Consider the following 21,857-nt stretch of genomic DNA (forward strand, 5'->3'; position numbering starts at 1 on the left):
TAAATCTAGTCTCAGTCTTTCAATTAGGCCTACAGGGATAAAAGTACTAATTAATTCCCTGTGTAGATAGTTGACATTTGGCATGACAGACTTACACTGTATTATTTTGGCTAAAAGTGGACCTTTTGCATAACATGGTAACAATGCTAAAAATTTCATTTTCTTGATAGGCTAGTTTTCACATTATTAGTTTTAACAAAGTTTTCAAAAAGTTTATTAGCTCAGGTACTTACTAAGCCATTTGTTACTGTTAAAATTTTGTAAATAACATTCTACAGGGTTGTTTAACTTATTAAAACATATTTAAACCAGACATAGGTTGACTAATACAATCATTGTTTGCATTATAAATAGGCATTATAGGCAAAAGTGGGGGTACTGGCAGTAGGCTGTGATATTGTTGGTGGTTGTATAGAAATAGGGCCTATTTGTTCTTTCACTGCCTGTTCCATAGCCTCATTCTTGTTCTAATGATTCATTTAAATTGGCTTCTAACACTTTAAGCTGTTCTAGGTTCACTGTAGGTAGCAAGTTTTTAGCTAACTGTTGTTCAACATTTACTAGCCTACACTTTAAAGCTGATAAAGTTTCACTATGTACAGAACTTAGTTCTAGCTGGTTGTCTAAAAATAAACGGTTTATTAAATGTTTACACTTTTCTTGGAATTTGGTGATTTCTAAAGGTGAACTAGCACTGTTCAATTCACTGCACCCATGTTCTAATAATATCACTTTTTCACTGAGAAGTTTTACTTCCTGATTGTGGTCTATTTTTAATAGGCTACTAGGAAGTAGGTAAAAATATTGTTTCTCAAACACTGTCTTAAGGACTTTCTGAGTTCATTTTACTGTACTGTCACTATTTAATTTAATACCTCTAGATATCAGTTCAAATACCAACTCATCTTTAGACAAATATTCTATTTTAATGGCAGGCATTGTGGCGTTTTCATTCAGTTTCACCCAGTTGATGGCAGAGTAGGCACATCATAGCAGATTCGCGCAATAAAAATTGTGTACCGTATGGACGATATAACACATGGGGGTGGTGACTTCTGAGGTAGTAGTAATAAATACTAGAAATGCAAAGTTTACTTATAAGTTCAATTTAATTTACTAATTACAAGCACCACTTTTTTAGATGGTAAATGAAAAATATGTATTGCCACGTTGCTGCCAATTAGAATGTAATAACTAAAAGTATATATTCTAGGTGGGCCTAAAATATCCAATTGTTCTATTGAATTATGCGTACGACGTTTTACCTTACAAAACAATAATATTTCACTTCCCTTCACAATAGGTAGACTCACAATCCGGGTATCGGCGTCTCTTGGCACGAGACATTGAAGCTGTAGTCTAAGAACGGTTACTTCTAGGAAGAGGAGTAGATGTTGGGAAATGGTTAGCCATCTATTTCAACAACACGTGAGATACATCAGCTACGTAAAACTCGCCCTAAAACAAATTCGCGACGGTATTAGCCATTTAATGATACAAATTACTATTTATAACAACGTGCTCGTCGCCATAAGGACGACGCCACAACCTTTTATCTATCTCCATCAAGCAAATAAAAGATCTGTCAAGGGTAAGTTACTTTACTAATCACATCTTTACTTTACGTTACATTCATTTTATACGTTTTGGCATCAAAGGGCTAATTTAATAATACGAAAAGATAAATTTTACTTACGGACAAAGCGCGCGAGGTCTAATCGGTTACGTAGTAGTTGGGCTGCTACAAAGGGTTAGAAGAAAAAAAATTCATACGCGCGTGCCAATTAGGTAGTTACTCCGCCCAATAATTTAGTTCCGGAACATTGGATGTAAAATAATATTATATTATACTGGCTGATTAGGTTGCGAAATTTACATTGTATAAAATTTAATTAACTAATTTACGGTACAAGCGAACTCGACCTTTCCCCTCCAAACGGCCCCCTTACCCGACCTTACCCCTCCAGCGCCTCAATTAGTTCCTCTCTTCCTTCGCTCTGCACTTGTCTCCGTTCTTAGCTCTATCATAACCAAACAGATAGTTTTACAACAAGGCTAATTTCACCGAGTCTTACTTATGCTAGGCGGAGCACACATATTCAATTATATTTTGAATGAAGATATATGTATATTATGTGTTATACTAATACGTTTCGAATAATTTAACCAATCAAAACCTCGTTAGATTGAAAATTACAGTGGATTGAATAACTTTAACGCTTGACAACAAGGGACCTTTACGTGACCTGGACTTCATACTCTAGAATTTGAATTCTTTTTTTTGTAAACGTAAACGAAAAATGAACATTATCGTTTTTTCTCACAATATCAAAGAAATATATAGTAACTCAATTGGAATTATTCAGGTTATAATTAATAGTAGAACCGTCTAATTAATAAATTATCTATCTATAAAATAATTTAAAAGCAGGATAATTGAAAAAAACCACGTAAATTGATCAATCATCGAGACAATGCATTTGACGCAGAAGGTAATATTATGTTATAATTTGGTACAAAGTAAATCTGTTTTAGACAAGGATATGATTTTTACGAGGATTATACTATAGGTAGGCCTACTTTCAGACAAGGAATGGACGTGTGTTTTATTTTAAAGTAACTGATTTCTTAAATAAAAACTTTATTAACAAATATGTCGTTTTCTAAAATTATGATTATAAAAAATATAATTTCCTCCTGTCATAAATAATGTAAAAAGTAAATAAAGTAAAAAGGATCAATTCCTGAAGATATAATAGTTTATTGTATTAGTTACACAATTAATACAATCAAGGTTTAACTCACATTCATACTGCTAAAAAATTTATTCTCAGCCGTTTTTATTTGAGCCTGGTTACACAATTGGCTAAATTTTCTGGTTTAAAGACCTATAATTCCTATAAAGTGGTTGAAAACATGTTTTACTAAATCACTTCTAAAAGAGAGTTATTAATTGAAAAGTTAACCTGTGTTTGACGGCCTATCCTCGAGGTCTGTCGTCGTTAATATCCGCCTGTCTATCCGAACCCTATCTAAAAGACTAACTGACTTGTACAGATTAAGTTTTGAATAAACTCATTTTTATACAAGGAAGATCGAGTTCAATGGTGGTGCACGTCCAACCATGGAATATAACTAATCGTCATTGATGCTATCATTGATTCTTTTTTTGTCTACAGAGGGGATGAAAAGATTATTTTCTTTATTACTGTATTACTGTCTGTCTGTCCACAAGGCATAACAAGAATGGAATGAACTGTAGACTTAACATTTTTACTGTAACCTCAGCGAAGCATATTGTGGTTTTGGGTACTAATTCGAGAATGTTTTCAATATGTGATTCTCAAAATAAAATTTACCCAAGTTTATGCAAACATGACAACTTGGATAATACAGAAATAATGAGTATAATGTTAACTTTACTTAAAATTTAAGTTTATGTATTTTGTGAGTATGCTGAAATTATTAACTTTAACTTCACACAAACCGCCATCTGACCTTTCTCAATTTGGAAAACGGTTAAAAACTGTGTCTTACTCGGTATTTAATAAAAAGTTGTCCCTATCTACTGGAATGGTTTTTTTATGAAAGGCGATCGTGTTGTCCTATACACTATCGTAAATCTCGATATACGAGTACTATCGTGTTGATACAATCCAACATAGGACTTTCAGTTTAGTAGCTAAATCGATATTTGAAGGACGTGCAAGGTTTACAAACCCACATATAAATCTGTATCAAAATCTGATATAATAGTCATATCGTATGTAACCTCTTGCCCCTGATAAAAAATGTTAAGAATGACGCATAAATTTCTGATTTTTATAACAGTTTTTTCAGTGAAGAGAAAAACTAATCTGAAACTTATATATGATGGTATCTTGTGATTACCATTTGCACAAATATCCGTGAGGGAGTCAGGGGCGCACCCAGAGATATTTTCTGGAATTTATTCGGTACATCGTTGACTCGGGGGTATGTAAAGTTAGATTATGAACCAGTATGTATATACAGTATATATATATATATATATATATATATATATATATATATATTGGAATCTAACTTGTTATTAGAAACAATTATTATAATTAGTCCAAAATCAATAATAAACTGTTATGAGTAATATATATATATATATATATATATATATATATATATAATATTATATATATATAATATTATTAATTATTAATATTATATATATATAATATATATATATATAATATATATATAATATATATATATATATATATATTACTCATAACAGTTTATTATTGATTTTGGACTAATTATAATAATTGTTTCTAATAACAAGTTAGATTCCAATAGTGATAATGACAAAATGTGTACTTAAATATTATATTTCAAACTCTTTATTTTTAGACAAATTCTATAAACATATTATGCATGAATAAATGTCTCTCTTTTAATAATTCAAACAATTATATTTTTACAACTACTCAAGAAGAGACCTGTCTCTTTACATATCTAAACAAATACGATGATCATAGTTTGCAAGGAGAGAATGTTCCTTTAAGTATTTAAACAGTTATATTTTACCTTTAGGTAACTAACTAGAATAAATTTCTTTTACAAATTAAGAGTAATTTACACATTTTATATGAAATTTAAAACTTATTTTTTCTATAACAAACTATTAATTTTAACTGTGTAAATAATGATGATTGCTTTTAAATGTACGAGTAAGTACTTTGATAAATGAAATAAAACGTATTATATTAGTTGATTAAACTATGATAATACCTAATGTTATTTTATTAATATTTAGATTCAGAATTCTTAAGTTACGTAATTATAGAGCACTGACACAAGACACTTTAAAGCCTAAATTATTTTTGCCACACACGAATCACAATCTCGCACACACGCCCGTCTTATCGTTTACTCACGCGTCTTCCACCGTGTGACCGGACAGTCGGTATGCTTCGTAGTATGGATTTTATTACTATACTTCCTTTCCTACGGTTGGAAGGTGGTTTATCTTTAGTCATACAGTTTTATTATCTATTATTTTAATATCCCTTACACAGTAAAATCACTCTACCACCAATCACCATTAATATTATACTGGGATAACTAAAATCTTCTGTAACAAATTCAGTTTATATGAAGTTTTTTTTAAGGAAAGTCTGTCGTCTCATTTAATCTAATGTTAAATTTGTGATATATCGTTAACAGTGTTATCTAAAAACTACTATAGTCAGGGTAGCTAAATATGGTTCTTTACTTGTTGTTATGACTCTTAAAGTAAATGTTATATTTCAAATTTAAGTTTTTTAACTTCAGAATTTTGGAGTAGTTTTTATTTTTTAAATAATTATCGTATACATATGTTATGAAAATAAGATTAAAAACTTAGAATAGTATGGAAGTTAAGTTGTTATCAAAATACCATCTTAGCATTTATTCGTCCCATTCGTCCCCCCCCCCCGTTGATGCGCCTCTGTAGGGAATAAACCCACAAACCTCATTTAAACAAAACATAATTGACACGAACGGAAACTAACAAAGAAACATGGATTAGCCTATTAATCAGTAATAACGGCATCCCAGATTATTTTATCTCCGAACATCACTTCCGGTCGTTTACAAATTTCGAAAGCTTTACTATACAATTATACACAACTTTAATCGTGTCTTTTGGAATAGTTATATCTATAAAGCAAATTATATTCCTATCTACTACGTTTACAATATATAATCGAAACCAGGACTTCCCGTGCTATAATTATTTGTATTTTATCCTTACTAAATAAAAAAGAATAGTAAGGGTATGACATGGTATTACGAGTACGATCTGCTTAAAAATATGCGGTTTAAACCATTTTACCCTTTTGTAAATCTTCCCAATCTAACACTCTTTTTTAACATTTTAATAAGTTTTAAGTCTGTATATTCTTACTGGCTCCTTAGAAGTGTATTCAAGATACAAGATTTAAAGTTTACATTATCTGGGATTAACTGATAGTGGTGAGATCCATATATCAAGAATTATTATAATGTAGTATAATGTATAAGATGTTGTATCTTTTTTCAATTTGGAATAAATTACATGGTTAGTTTCAGATAATCACTGATGTGTACTACTCAGCTACTTTGAAAAATTAAATATATTAAATTATGCCATGCTTTATTTCATTTCACGCTAGTGAATTGAAGAAGTACCTAATCAAAGACCAAGTTTAATATTGGTTTGATGAATATACATTGTTATAGTACAAATATTTTCCAAATATTTTTTTTAAAAAGATTTAAAGCTTTCTATAGTGTCATAAGTGCCTAATTATAAACACATATAGTACAAACTGTATTGCATCTATCATTGATAAAAAAAGTTTTACCCATGATTCTGTTATAAATATATTAATTTCTCTCTAGAAATCCATCAAACTGTATCAGACGTGCTCTTTGCTACGACTTAGTCTGTAAATCTCGACCAGACCTTTCTCCATTGAAGTGTTCAAGCAATCAGAACCGATACCGAGAGAGCCATTGTTCAACGACCGCTGCTGTGTCACGTTTGAAAGGAAGTAATTAAAGCTCTTGAGATGAGAAATGAACTCTACCATCACATACTTGTGGGAGTAAAGTGCTGCTCTTTGATTCCTGAAATGGGAGCACTAAGGTTTTAGAATTTACTGAAAAATGTTCAAAAATCAAGGTGTGTGTATTAGTACCTTAGGCGATCTAGACATACTGTGAATACTGTGTATATATTTATTCACTTCAATTTTTTTTTAACAAAGGAGATGCCGATCCCCTTTTAAGCCTTATTCTGTCCGTCCTCATGGGCCACTGGCCTGTGCGAAGATATTATCGAACAGAATAAAGGGGGGAGTCGATACAGTTCGAGGTTGATTGTACTGATAAAAAGTGCAACGGTCACAGATAGGATTTGAACCCGCGCTATCTCTAACTCAGACCCAAAGTCCAACGACAGACCGCTCGACCATTGGCACTCCAATTTAAAATAATTTACTTAAAATTGTTAGTATAATCCAATTATGTCTTGTGTACTTTGGAAAAATGAGAGTGACAAGAGTGCACATGTAACGATTAATAAAAGACAAACTTCATACAATCAGCTGGCTTTATTTTACAAGTGCAGATGTCTCTGTAAAATCCAAAGTTCAAATTTATTAAGAGTTAATAATGGTAAAGTTTTAATGGATTATGTCAAATGTTTCAATGCATAGTAATGGCCTTTTACATCTTAGAGGAATAATTGAAATGTGTGTACTTTGTAGCAAATTGGAATGATTTGATGTCTGATTGGGGAAATAGAGCCTAAACCTCAAGCCTTCGATCTTACCCTCCTAAACTGACCCTCGTAAATCCACCTTATCTCGCACTTTCTCTACCCTTATTAATTGTAAATGTTGCAATTCTGCAAAATCCATAAAGTGCATCTGCAAGTACGTTAAAAAGTATCAGATAAGAGCTATCACCGTTGAAGATTTGGACGAGGTGACCAAGTACGAGGAAGGAAAATACTTTAGCGTTACATCACGCTCTGAAGCAGCTTGGCTCATACTATGATTCCCTGACCAGAGAGCAATAAACTCTCAGAATTACATTTTCTTTCAATCAATATGACATTATTTATAACATGCATAACCCAACAAAATAATGATGGGGGAAATACAGAGGTAGTCTTGCAGAAGTTATTAAGGTGGAAACTAGAGAGAGAAGGAGGGGGGAGTAGGAGGGAGGGAGAGAAAGCGTCGGAATGTTGAATTGTTACTCAACATTATTTGAAACTGATAATTAGTAATTCTAGAGAACAGTTGTGATTTCTATGTCGGGGGAAACACTCTCAGATTTTTTAATTCCATCTTCTTCACGAGATTTAGGAGCCGCTGTTGTCAATCATATACACCCAATAAGATTTATGTAGGAAAGCCTTCAAGTTACTCTCAATTTGAATTGCTCCGAGACATCAATGTATAACACATACAGGGTGTTTGAAAAGTATGGGTACGGCTTAATATTTTAAAAAACATAGGAGATAACAGCTATAAACTTTGCACAGTGTCATATGGCTATGTAAACTATTTTTCCTTGCTATTACCATGACATGCCAACCATGGGGGGACGGCCCACAGAGGAAAAACATGGAAATCATAAATTGAAGCATGGGTCGAGTGATAACTCATTTGAAACAGCTCACTTAGTAGAGTTGAATGCCGCAAACCGCATCTTAAAAGGTTTATCCAATCAGAAATGGCGGGTTGTTTTAGGTACATATTGTGAAGTACATTATGCGCTGCCATTTCTGACTGGATCGTCGTATACTGATGCGGTTGGCGGCGTTTCACTCTACTAACCAATGTGTTTTCACTGACTTTTATTAGCAAATTATGTCATAAATTTATAACACAATAAATACCGATGGTTTTTAAAATATTAAGCCGTACCCATACTTTTCAAACACCCTGTATAGCCAGAGTGATGTGACTCAGGTTCTTCGAGAAGCCAAAGTGATTGTGTGGAATGAACACAGCATGAATAACAAGGGAAGTTTTTATGCTCTTGGCAGAATACTTAAGGCAAAGGTGGCCAAACCCGTCTTTTGTGTGGAGTCACGATGCTTTGGCGGGTGAGTTTAGACAGACTCTGCCAACTGTATGACCAAGAACACGTGCCAATGAGATCATTCCGAGTATACCTAAAGTCATTCTACGTAGCTTATGGCCTCTATCTTTGAGAATGCTCATGCGTGTCCACCTAATACATGACAGAGCAAAGGAGTTTTCAAGTTTATTGTTCAATATAGCCGACGACTATCTTTTAGGAGGACGATGGAATAATAAATATTCCCGGTAATCTTCGTTGTATTGTGAGCAATCTGGTTTGTGTTGGTGGATAGTGTACATCCAATCATTCAGCAGGCTGCCACGGATTTCGCTTCATATTAGACGATTCCACAAACACAGTATATATTCAAAAACATTTTAAAACTCCTTAAATTTTTTCTTTTTATTATTTTTCTGCATAATAACCAATGTAATATAATAAAATATAACTGTATAATTTTCCAACTTGTTATACTATATCCAAGTATGTATAACAACTTCAAGCGTGACTGCTGAGCGACCCTATCCTTCCAAGTAGCAGTCCGCCTGCCCACCCATGGTCACCTTTAAAATGCTTTACTTTGTAACTTTTTCCACATATTTTATTTGTAAAAGGAAATACGGTTTGTAAAAGAATTTTGGAATAGAGAGGTTATACGTTAGGCGAAAATACCGACTCACTATAATTGCACTGACGGATGAGCCACAAAGAAGTCTGAGAAACAAATTAATCTTCTATCCTCCTTTTGTTTCGGGTGGGTACTTTTCCTCCAATAAAACTTTACTCGTGGTTTAAAAAGTTTTCTGAAGCTAACGTACAAAGAAAATATATCTTTAATACTAGTTTAGTGATATTCAAGTAGTGGTATTCAGTTCAAAAAAAGTCACATAGGCACCATGATACATGTTAAAGTTCCAAATTATTACACTGTGTTTGTTTAAAAACGTATACAATGTGTGATTTTCCCATTTTCATCAAAGTTACCCGCAATGTGTCCTAACGGTGAGCTAATCCACAGAGAGTGACAAGGGAATATCAAACAGCTCAATTTTGCTCGTGTAGAATCGCTTAGATGACAAATTTAAGCTCTCGAGAATAAAATACTTCCAGTCCCTGATATGATAGCTGTCGCTACCGCTAATCAATAACTGACCTATTCTTATACAATATCATTAATATGAGATAAATTTGAGCATTCATAACATAGTTCTTACTTAGAAACAAGAATCAAAGCTATGTAATGGAACTAAGTCCGCTAATCGTAATCCAGATTATAAAAATGTAAACATGTAAATTTATAGAATTTATTTATATGTGCACAAGCAAACAAAGTGAATGATTGGGTAAAGCTTAGTTATTTCAGCAGTCAACCAGATTTTATCAAAACCTAAGCTTTATTTACTATTGTTGTTGTTGTTTAATAATTCATTGTTACTTATTAATATTGTTGTTAAATGTTCAGAGATTTATTGCATAGATTTCACATTTTACTTTTTATGCTGTTTGGTGATGGACAATATTTTATTCATTGTTATGCACTTCTATATATATATATATATATATATATATATATATATATATATATATATATATACCACAGGCATAAAAAGGGCAACATTAAATTTGCTTTAAAAATATAAACTAAACTAAGCTAAGAAAACAATTTATAAAACTTTTACGTAATTTGTATGTTTTATTATGGATCTCACCGATACGTAATGTTGACTTGGTGGGGCCATGATTATGTAAAATTATGCGTTAAAAAATAATAAAAAAATAAACTTAAATACAGATTTGGAGGTTAGATGCAAAGAAGTTCTCATAATCTGATTACAAATACAACAGGTTTGTATGTTATAGTTGCCTCAATCCTAATAGTAATTAATCTAAAAACTGTTGTTTCTATGGATGTGACAGATCTTTATACTTAATATTTATTTTAGCTTAAATATTTCATGGCTTCTTAAAGTTGATATTTACAAAACTAGAAGCACGACGCATCCGTATCGCGCAACAAGCTTCGCCTAGGTTGCTTGGAAAGTCCAAATATATAGCTAGCAAATTTCACTATCTAGAGGTCCCCAGACACATTCTATATATGATAGAAAAAATACATTTAAACTCCCACCCTGGAGAAAGGAGAGAAATCTTGTTAGCCTACTGAATGATGGGCATGTACTCAGCCAAGTTCCGTGCTTGGACGTTCACCACCATATAAAAAATTCTTGCCTAACTAGAAATAAAGTTTCATGATAAATAACATCAAAAGATTAAATAATTTTCGAAATACCTAGCCTTTTGACGCATTCACATTCTTTTCATTTGGACACAGTTATTAAATAATAGAATTTCCGGTGAGCGAGGGAGAGTACTTTAACGTAAGAACAAAATTATGTAACCAATTTTTAATATTGACTTTCTACATAATTAAGTAATATTTTCCTTTAAAATTCTTATAAAAATTTGACATTTTTAAATCTAATATATTTGTAATACGTTGTTCGTTATCAATAATTTATTTTAATATTTTTCAATTGCTATCTTGGTAATTCTATGACCATTATAAATATATTTGCAACCGTTCAATAAAATATCGTAGATTGACATGTGGTATCATCGATCTCAGTGTTGCCTAATTAGAAACATACTTGTGAGCAAACTTTGAAGTATATAAGTCAGTAAGTTTTCGAGATATCATGTAAACACAAATATATACCTCGAGTCAAGGGCTTTGCCTGTAAGTTTCATTGATATTTATCCATCAATATTTCAATACGGAATAAAGTTAGTTCAGACAACCTGAGGTAAAAATTTCATTAGTACTGAAGGAAACTTTTAACCAAGTTACCTCAGGCGTTCAGTCACCGTCACGTAATTCAACCTAACCATTAATGTTGCCGACCTCGCTATGTCTTGCACCTCTGCTGCGACCTCTGTACAAATCGGAGTACGTTATCTTGTGGGATATGGCATTGTTACATTAATCTAGTGTATTATTTTGGCATTGTATGAGTACCAACAGCGTGTTTTAGTTTATTATAAAGTTCGCTTATTATTTCGCCATCAGGAAAATATATACTACCTATTAGGAAAAGGTAAACGTAAATAATCTAAGGATAGTTGGATTTCAGATATTTGGCATAGTTTTATGTTACAAAAAGTATTACATTTCGTTTCCAGGATTGAATCTACTCTCTTCTTCAGCTGCAAAAAAACCTTAATACATTAAAAACTAAAACCTGTGGCAATGAACCGCCGCTGAAAGGTAAAATAGTAATTAAATAATACGTGTACGGTCTTCAAACAAGGCTTTAAGTTTAGATGGGATTAATGCACTCTAAGCGATATCACTGTACAGGTTCCTAGAGCACCATCAACAAGTAATACCCGAACTAATGAAGGTGGAACACTGGATGTGGAGTATTCAATGTATAGATTATCCCATTTAACTATCATCGCGCTACTTCGGACTCTAAATATTGATCCAAATACTATGCAAACAATGTCTGGTTCAAGACTTGTTTTACACATGTTATAAAATCTATATTTTTATGCCACACTAGACTGGGATTTTTGTACTCTAACTGGTGGATAATTAACATATTTAAGAGAAGAGATTTGAGTATAACGAAACTGTACCTCGGGATCCTTTACATTGAATATAATTTCTGCAAATAATCTACATCATCACACGCAAAATTCTCGTTCTATCAAGCTCTGAATTCCTGTCCCGCTCGCAAGAACATAATGAGAATCTCTTTGGATTGCGAGTAGTCACTAAGATTCTATACGCTGGGTAATATAAATGCGAATCTATTTTAAACTACGGGGTTCCACAGGGTTAGACCCCATTTCTCTTTTATTTTAATTAATTAATGTTCACTATAATATAAATAGTGGTAACCTTGAAAATGTGGCGCCACAAGCCATACCTTTGAAACTTAGTCAAAAAACCTCAGAAGAGCAAATAGCATGCCCCAAGTTGAATTTATCTATTATTATTGGTAATCAATGAAAATAAATATCCCAGTGTGGCATTTAATAGCTGGAAATTGTGATTAGTAATGAACGGACAAAATCACTGTTTACTATTATTATCTTTGAATTTCCCTGAATGCAGAAACAAATTGTTAATTGGCACTGAATTGCACCTTGAAACCATTTAGTTTGAAAAACTGTTTCTTCACATATTCTTTGTTTAAAGTTTGTTATTGACGATGGTAGTCTGGAAAGGAAAATAGGAATAATAAATATAGGAAAATAAATATACCCACTGACTTCTTTAGATGTAAAAAGACCCTAAGACAATAGAGAAATTAAATTGCGAGAATGGACTGCCACTCTAAGTTAAAAATAAATATTACGTGAATTAAGATAAGATAATTAATATGGGGCATAATCTAAGGATATCCAATTACTGACATTGACTGCCCTATATGCGTTTAAATTAGCCTATTCTGTGGGTTTCACATTTGTTGCTAGAGTGTAAAAAAACAATCTAAGGAGAACAATTATTTAAGCAATTAAGTTCATGAACAAATGATAAGAATCAACCATAATCTTTTCAAGATTTACAAACAAGACACACGTTGGACAGTGCTAATGATCTGGCCACTCTTGAACACTGGAATTGCCAACTCCTTGTAGGTTGAGCTGGCTGCGGCAATTATACTAATAATCTTGTGAGGATTTTCCTCCACAGGCGAAGAAGTTCTTTTATATTCTTTCTACACTACAGGTAACACCCTTTTTCTTTAAATACAACATTTATGAAATAAAATCTTAATATAATTATTTAAAACTTAAAAAATTAAAACAAAAAAAACAAGAGTTACTTGTGTTTCATCTGTTAAACTAAACACAGCTTAAGGAGTATTTGTGGCTCCTATATTATGATGCTGGAACCTCTAAAACCTCTGTTTTTGAGCAGAAAACTTATTTTAAGTTACGATACCACTTAAATTGAATGTTATACTGATTAAGTCAGAAGTTTTCAAGGATTATTTAATTATTTAGAAAACATTGCATTTATACATTGAGAAAATTTCTTTTAAAGAGGGTTGACTGTTTAATGAAACCGATTTAAAAAAATCAATGATGATTCCCTGATATTTTTTCTGCAATCCAATACGTCAGTGACATAAAATCCCATTTTTATAATAAAGGTTAAACTTAAATATTACCGTTTTAACTCTTTATCTTGCATTATAATATTTTTGCAAAGTTGTAACGCTGACTAACTAAAATAGCATAATTAAAATATATCCATCATGTATCTTACTGAAATGGGCTGTATTTTCTCATATATAAATTAATACGCTGTAATGAATTCTCTTTAAAGTGTTTATAAGACATTGTGACCTTAAAATACCAAAAATGATATAAAAAACAACACCACAAACGTTATACAGGAGCTATTTGATGTTTGTTACATAGACGTAGATGACCTACGAGCTGATAAAGGGGTGAGTTGTGTGACACAGGGTTGCCAGTGTGAGTCTGGGATAAATTACGGACGATCTGCAAATGTTAAATAACCTGTCTGTCAATGTCGATTGACCTGGAAAATACAAAGTTTGAGGTAATGGCAAAGGATGATTTTGAACTATCATGTATCTTAACTTAATATAAATTTTGAAATAATAGATTCTCGTTTCCACCCCTTAATGAAATTTTAAACATGGATTGGTATGAAAGGCATATAAATATAAGTTGTGGTTTATTGAAGTTGAATGTTTATAGTATACTTCTGTATCTAATTAAACCTTCGTTTTGCTTCTTTACTACTTGTTTAATCCTTCATGTCTTAAGACACACGTTTAAAACCAAATCGTTTTGATGTAGAACCTGATGATGACAGTGAAGAAGAACAGTTGCTATGTTCGTAAAACCTTTTAGACGAGTGTTTTACAAAAAAACAAAAAAAACATTCAACATAGTGTAACTAAGTTTACTATTACAATCATTAGTCCATCTTTGTTCAGGTACACATAAGAAATTACTGTGCTTACTGAATGAGTTACTACTTAGAAAGGCTTGCATGTGTGTCTGAAAAATATCATTTTCTCCCTGTACAGGTGACTTACTCGTTGTCAAAACCAGGTGAGACAGTTTATAAATAATTACAGGAGCAAAAGAAGCTTTACTGAAGTTAGCTCTGAACGGAATAGAATTATATTCGTCATCCATTCATTATGGGATAATTTTAGGATTCTTCCAAAATCCCACAAAGACTTTTGAAATTCAAAACACTGCTGTTGGATGGGATGTTTGGCAAAGCTAGATGTGGAGAATTAAGTCAAACTGATTCTGAAACTTTTAATAATTCAAATTATTCTATTAATTGTGCACATAAAGTAAAGAATCTCTTATTCAAATTTTTTATTCTGTTTGCAGTGTAAGCTTCAAGAACAGTGTCTATAATACACACGTTGTCTCAGCTGCGTTTTAAAATGTTACTTTTGGGGTTCAAAGATACGTAATTAGTGGGGCAAATGTCGTGCTTTTAAAGCCACCTGTAGGAAATGTACCAAATAGGACATTTAAGAGTCTGTATATCTCGATAATTCACTTTGGTTTCTAAAAGATCTATTCCTTTTAAACTTTCCTCATCTCATATGTCTTATAACCCTCCTACTTATGCAGCTTCTCCTTTTCTACTCTCTAATCTTCAATTATATTTGAAGTGAATGGAGTACAAGGAGATGTCTTGTTGGATTTTTGGCAGCTCTGAGTCTTTTATTAGTATAAATACTTATTCAAAAAAGGAAAATTACATTATTTCCAACCACAATTATTTTGCAATGGCATCTACTTTGTATCAACTAAAATCTGCGGGGTTTGCATGGTTTAATTTGCTATCCAGGGAAATGATTATATTAGATTTAATATACTTGTACTACATTGCTTTTGTGCCGATGTAGTCTTACGGCATGTCTTTGAAATGATTTTTCAAGGTAGCAGGCTTTCATTGTCTCTAGCCTTTGTTTGGCCAAAGTACCAACGGTACATTTTTTTCCAATTTTACTCCAGACTCAAACTGATTGCAGTTAAATCATGTCTTTATTCTGAGGAAGATTTGAAGCGCATACAGGAAGAAACTGAGCGGATTCTTTCTGAAGGAGTTATTGAACCTCGTTCATTGTAATGGACATTCCAGTTGCTCTCTTTTAAGGGATGGAGAAGAAAGAAACGATTGTGTATTGACTATTGATAAACCGGTTTACTCTGATAGATGCATATCCACTGCCACGGGTGAAGGCTGTTGTAATTTGGAGGTATAAGTATAGCAAATTAAGCTTCATTGATATCTATAGTGCATATTTCCAATTGAAGAGGATGCCTATATACAGAGTTTGGGCATGTAGGCAGCTCTACCAGTTTCTGAAGATTTCTTTTTCAGTTACAAATGGTGTTTCTAGTTTTCAGAGTACTACAGATTTAATAATCCAGAACAAGATTTAACAAGTGCTTTAGCTTATCTGGATGATGTGATGATTGAGGAAAAAAAGACGAGACAAATCACGATGCAAATTTGAAGAGGCCAAGAAATATAATAAATTCGTCCCTGATGTATAGTTTGGATTAATTAGTGAAGTAAAGTTTAATAATTCAGCCTGAAATTGTAACTGGAATTGATTTTTGAAAGGTAGTGCATAAGTTAGTTTTAGTGATAATATTTTCCTTTTTGTAACATTATAGATACTACATATATTATATTTAGTATATTATATTAATATAGTAAATAAATTATATCAATATAAACTCATAATAAGGTGGAATAGATAGAAATGTTTAATTATATTATACTATTAAATTTTATATAATACTTGCTTACACAACTAAATCACCAGTTATATACAGTGAAACTCTTGAAAATATAAAATGTATTTTTGCCAATTTTTCTAATTAACTGTAACTTGTGACTATTATTCCAGAAAACTATAAATATGTACTATGTAAATTGTATTACTATTAACATGTAAGAGGTACAATGATAAGAATTAATTGTTTACAAACATAAAGGTTATGTGAGATATAATTTAATCGTAATACAAATAAAAACAAAAACTCCTATATACTAATTATTTAAAAACATTAAATAAATTTTGTAGCGTTTTTAAAGCTGCATTGGTCGATGTTTTTATAAAAACTAAAATTAAATCTAATTTTTGGAAATAAATATTTGGATTTAATTTTAATTAGATTATGAAAAGTTAGGATAAATACGAATATTTAATCCTTTGGCAAGTTAGTGCTGGTAACTTTAAATTATTAGGAAGGCGATTCACTGCCCTGCATTCACGAGAACTTGTCTTGTGTACTGCAGTTACGTCAGATCTGAGATGGCTATTGCTTCTCAAGTTGGATACGGCTGGGCCAATGAGAGAACGCCGCGGATGTCCATCAGAAGGGGAACTATAAAAAACTGCCACTAAGGTCATAATTTTCGCCCCTTTTTAGTTATAATCGTGAGTTAATGACAATGCACGCCGTGTTTCTAAATTTTTTTCCGCGAGGGATTTTGAGGTAAGCACCAAATTTATTGTACGTTATATTGAAATAGTCTTCCAGATCTGATATTAAATAAATTTTGTTGTCTTTTTTATAAGAAAAATTAAATTTATAGAAACTACAGAGCAATCTGCATAACTGATTCTTGATGAAATATAAAGCACAATAGAATCAAACAAGTTACATTTGGTTCAAACTAGCAAGAAAAGTGAATTAAAATTGAGCTTTGTTAATAACTTTGATTGAATTTTGGAAATTTAACAATTCATTAATATTTAAATTTGAAATGTTTAATCGTGAACCTTTTATAGAGAAGTTTAATTGTTTTATTTTTGAATTTTAAGTGAACTTATTTAGAAGTGAACATTTTTATTTTAGTTATTTCCAAGTGGAATTTGATTTTTATTTGAAAACTTTATTATTTTATTTCAGAAGAGAGCTTTGATTTTTAGTTTGATATATTTTACTGAAATATATATTTCTTGCCAAAGGACTTTTTTAATATCACTAAACGGTTTGTCAATTCTTTCGTGAAAATAGAGAGTGATGAAATTCTGAAGCATTAAACTATTTAATTTGCCATATTAAAATAAATCCATTATTTTTATTTAGAACTCTGATTTTTATATTAATATTAGACAAACCAGATAATATATCATAGTTAAAAATTTAGTAATAAGTTTTACTGAATATTCACTCGGAGCTTACTAATCAAAAAATATTTTATATCGTCTTGGATGTCTGATTGATAATTTAATTCTTAATATTCTGGAATATTAATATCTATAATCCAAGTCGTTATAAATTTCATATGTAATTATTAGAATATTTTAAGGGTATTCGGGAACTTATAAGGATTGACGCCGAATAAAACGCTGTTTACTCTACATACATTTTAATCCATGTAAAAAATATATACAAAATATCAAGCACATTTTTACAATAAATTACTTCCATTTTCTAATAAATATGTATATGAAGAAAAGTATCCAATATGGAATACAGAATTTAAAATAAGTATTTAAGTTAAAGTATTTAAATAACGTATACATAAACTTATCATAGTAGAAAATTTACTAGTTTTTATTATGGTTCTTATAAACTACACAAATCAAGCTAAAAAATTCATTGCTTTTATAGTACTAATTCTTTGTTGGTTGTAATAGGCTTATATATATATATATATATATATATATATATATATATATATATATATATATATATATATAAAGAATACAAAAAATCTATATAAATATACAAAATGTAAAAATTTGCATCGTAATTAGTACTTAATCGAAACTGAAAAGCATTACAATTCGTCATAGATAGTGCAATTTTGTACACGTCATATCTACTCTTTCGGAAATCTTAAAGCATGTGCAGCTATGTAGTGTTGATTGATATGTATTTAATGCGGCGATTTAATTTTGTTTAACTGTTGTAAGGTCTCTACTATATAATTCTTGAACTTATTTAGGAATACTTACATTAACCTCACCTATATTGTTAATACTAACATGTATTCTTGTTTTTTAAAACTTTTAAAATTTAAATATAATTCTATGAATATATAGATATTATATATATATATATATATATAATATATATATATTAATTCAAACATATATATATACATTTTAATATTTATTTGTGGCATTGCCTGAAGATGAAACCTTTGGTTTCGAAAGGCCTCGTCCAAAAAATAAACAATTTGGAAAAGTAGTGTACACTAACATTTAGTTAATTTAAATAATTCTATGAATCTATGTTTGATACAATATTAGGACAAATTTTAAATAAATATTTCTTGATGATTGTATATTTCGATTATTATTTATTAAGTTTTTTACTCAATCATGCATAATCCTCATTACAATTCAGACTCAAATATAATCTATCTATGAAACAGTTTGAACCATAGAATATAAGAAATTATTCTTCAAAGAAAGTGCAAAACACACTATGGCCTTTACATAGTGTCAAATATATCGTGTAAAGATTTGTATCCTTAAAACATTTGAAAAACATTGGCAATGAACCATATTCTTTTTCAAAGATGTTCATACCATTATACAATACAAAGTACAAATAAGGCATAAAAGAAAATAAAGGTTTTAAAATTTCTAGAGGTTAGGGTGAAACATCACTGGGTGGGTAGTTATATTTGAAAAAAAAATACAATTTTTCAACAAATATATTCCTATGAAAGAAATACACAGCTACATATCATTGTTCGACAAAATATGTATGTCATAAATGTAACATTTTAGTTATGTAGTTTGAAGTAACACGAGCTTTTTTTAGAAGAGCTCTTTTCCAAAAACTGCTAAGTCCATTTTGTTATAAATTGAGTTGCTATCATTACATTATTAAAAATTCACAGCTCTTCTATGCATTATAATAATTTTTTCCTAAACCCTCTTTATCACATTTATTTTAATAAAATAAAAAACAGATTTTTTTCCAAAACTTATCTAGGTCCCTCAGAGGTTTTTTTCCAAAACCCACCATGTCCAGAAGCATGCGCAATACAGGACAACAGCTGACTTTTTCAAGCTATTATGCGGTATAGCAGTAATAAACATAACCTCACTTGTTGATGTTTTAAGCTGCCAGTGTGTTGCATTTATGTTTCCAGTTTTTAAGTATATTCTTTTAAAACTTTAGTATGAGTGATTTTGATTTAGAATGGCTTATAAGCCCTATAAATTTTGCTTCCAGGACGAGGTAGAAGTGCTTCCTTGCACTTAGCTGTGTTTGGAAAAAAGCCTTCTCAAAAATTGACTTCATTCATTTAAATTTTAAAAATCAGTGTTTTCAAATATTTAAATAAGTAAGTACGTCTTTTAACTTAATATAGTGCATAGTAATCTGATAAATGAGCAGTTGTTCAAAAAACTGGTTTCCTGAAAAATTACCTTTTTGGACTTAGCAGGTTTTGGAAAAAAACAACACTGACAGTAAAGCTTAAAGGGGAGTCCTTAGAGTAGTGTTATTTCTAGAGATTTAAGGGAATATTCTCTCTCAGTCAAATATCTAATTTTCACAATGTTCTTATTAGCATTTCGCTATAAAATTGCTTTAGTTTTGACTGATAGTTTTTAAAATTAATACGATTCCGCAATTAGCCTGTTAATGTTATTATAAAATATTTGTATAAATAGTCATTAATATGGTTTATTGATTGAGTGTACATCAGTCAATAATTTTATATCCATGCGTTTAAAGATACCGGAAATACTTGTACCGGATAGTGCACAGGATTGGTCTCTAGAAGTGTTTGGTCTCTCCTAGAACTTACACCTGCTGACTCCTCTAAGCAGTCCATGACTAGAAAGTTATGCCACTTTGCAGCCAAATTGTATAGAGGGCTCTAATTAAAAGAAATCACCGGTCAAGCCATTCTGTATAAGTAAAAAACACAGTATACGACGAACATTATATTTATAAATTGGGTTGACTATTTACATCTGTTAATTTTCAGAAATACAAAATTTTGTTTTTAAAGTGTGGACAAAAAGGAGAAATAGCATAATTTAAGTCTTTTACAAGCCCAGAATTTGCGATCAATCGCGGCGGACTGGTTTCTCAGTCGTATAGAGAATGTCGAGTCGAGGCCGACTGTCAGGTGACGAAGTTGCTCAAAGGTATTTCCTGTACTGGTTCCACTCTAGGTTGCCACCTAAAGCAACAAAAATACGGTTGGGAGATTAAAGAGAACTTGTCAATCAAGTGCTACTATGAAATATATACTCCATATATAGTAGTTAACACAACTAGTTAACACATTTAACAATACCTGATAGAGGTCCTCTTGGAAATAGTGAAGCATTTTTCCTGTGACTGTTCCCTGCCACTTCCTGAAACAGTATTTAATTTATTATAAAATTATATGTTATAAGTAAGCAATTAATAAATTTTGGTTAAATAATGAGCTACCAAAGGAAAGCATTATATACCATACCATTCAACGTTCTGGCATATAGAACAATCTCGCATTTAGTCTCTAGTACTAATGTAATAGAAAGTACATTAAATCACAAACTGCCACACATTGTACGGAAATTATATAAATTTTAACAAACTCAGTAATATTTGATAAACACGGAGCTTGAAACCAACAGTGGAAAGTGATCAAAGTTTTACCGTTGACAATTTTTTGTAAAACGAAATTCGCCAAAACGTTTTCAATAATAATTTTGAAAGGCCTACGTCTAAGTTTCTTATTATGAAATACACTCTAACCTAGAGCTGAACTCAACAGTCATGGTTATGGTAACCAAATTGGTTGCTTCACTGTGCTTAGAGATCGTGTATAAACCATCGTGTGCACTCAGTTTTGTAACTGATGAGACAATGATAATACCTCATCACTTAGATTACATTATGTGCACTGATACTAGTATGTAACTTAACTTGCAGGCCGCCACATGTGCGACATTGGGGATAATGAAATATATTTTTACAGAGTTCAAAATAAAAAAAACAATAAGAAAATGTCTTAGATTTAGTTTTATACATACATATTTATTGGTGCCACATAACAATACTAGAAATCACAATCTCATTCTATAGTGTATAAAGGGATTTACCTGAATGCTGACATGACAACAGGCTTACGGATTACTATTCACGACTCAACGTATTGACTTTAGCTCGTGCTTCCATTGTTGGAAGTTCCCTACTAATCCCTCTTCTTTATTAAAACTTTCATACAGTGAGGCATATGAAGGAGAGTAAGC

At 31.2% G+C, this 21,857-nt stretch overlaps 1 protein-coding gene across 1 annotated transcript in view; it reads right to left on the reverse strand.

Moving 5' to 3' along the window:
• Window positions 1-20,781: 20,781 nt before the first annotated feature.
• Window positions 20,782-21,857, reverse strand: part of LOC124370552 (G-protein coupled receptor GRL101-like) — a 45,053-nt gene continuing 43,977 nt past the window's right edge. Inside the window, exon 14 of the mRNA XM_046828840.1 lies at window positions 20,782-20,975. Coding sequence (XP_046684796.1) covers window positions 20,905-20,975 — 71 coding nt within the window. The 3' untranslated portion in view covers window positions 20,782-20,904. The remainder of the gene's footprint in view (window positions 20,976-21,857) is intronic.

The sequence above is a fragment of the Homalodisca vitripennis genome, unplaced genomic scaffold (assembly GCF_021130785.1).
Source record: "Homalodisca vitripennis isolate AUS2020 unplaced genomic scaffold, UT_GWSS_2.1 ScUCBcl_273;HRSCAF=1894, whole genome shotgun sequence".
Taxonomy (NCBI): Eukaryota; Metazoa; Arthropoda; class Insecta; order Hemiptera; family Cicadellidae; genus Homalodisca; species Homalodisca vitripennis.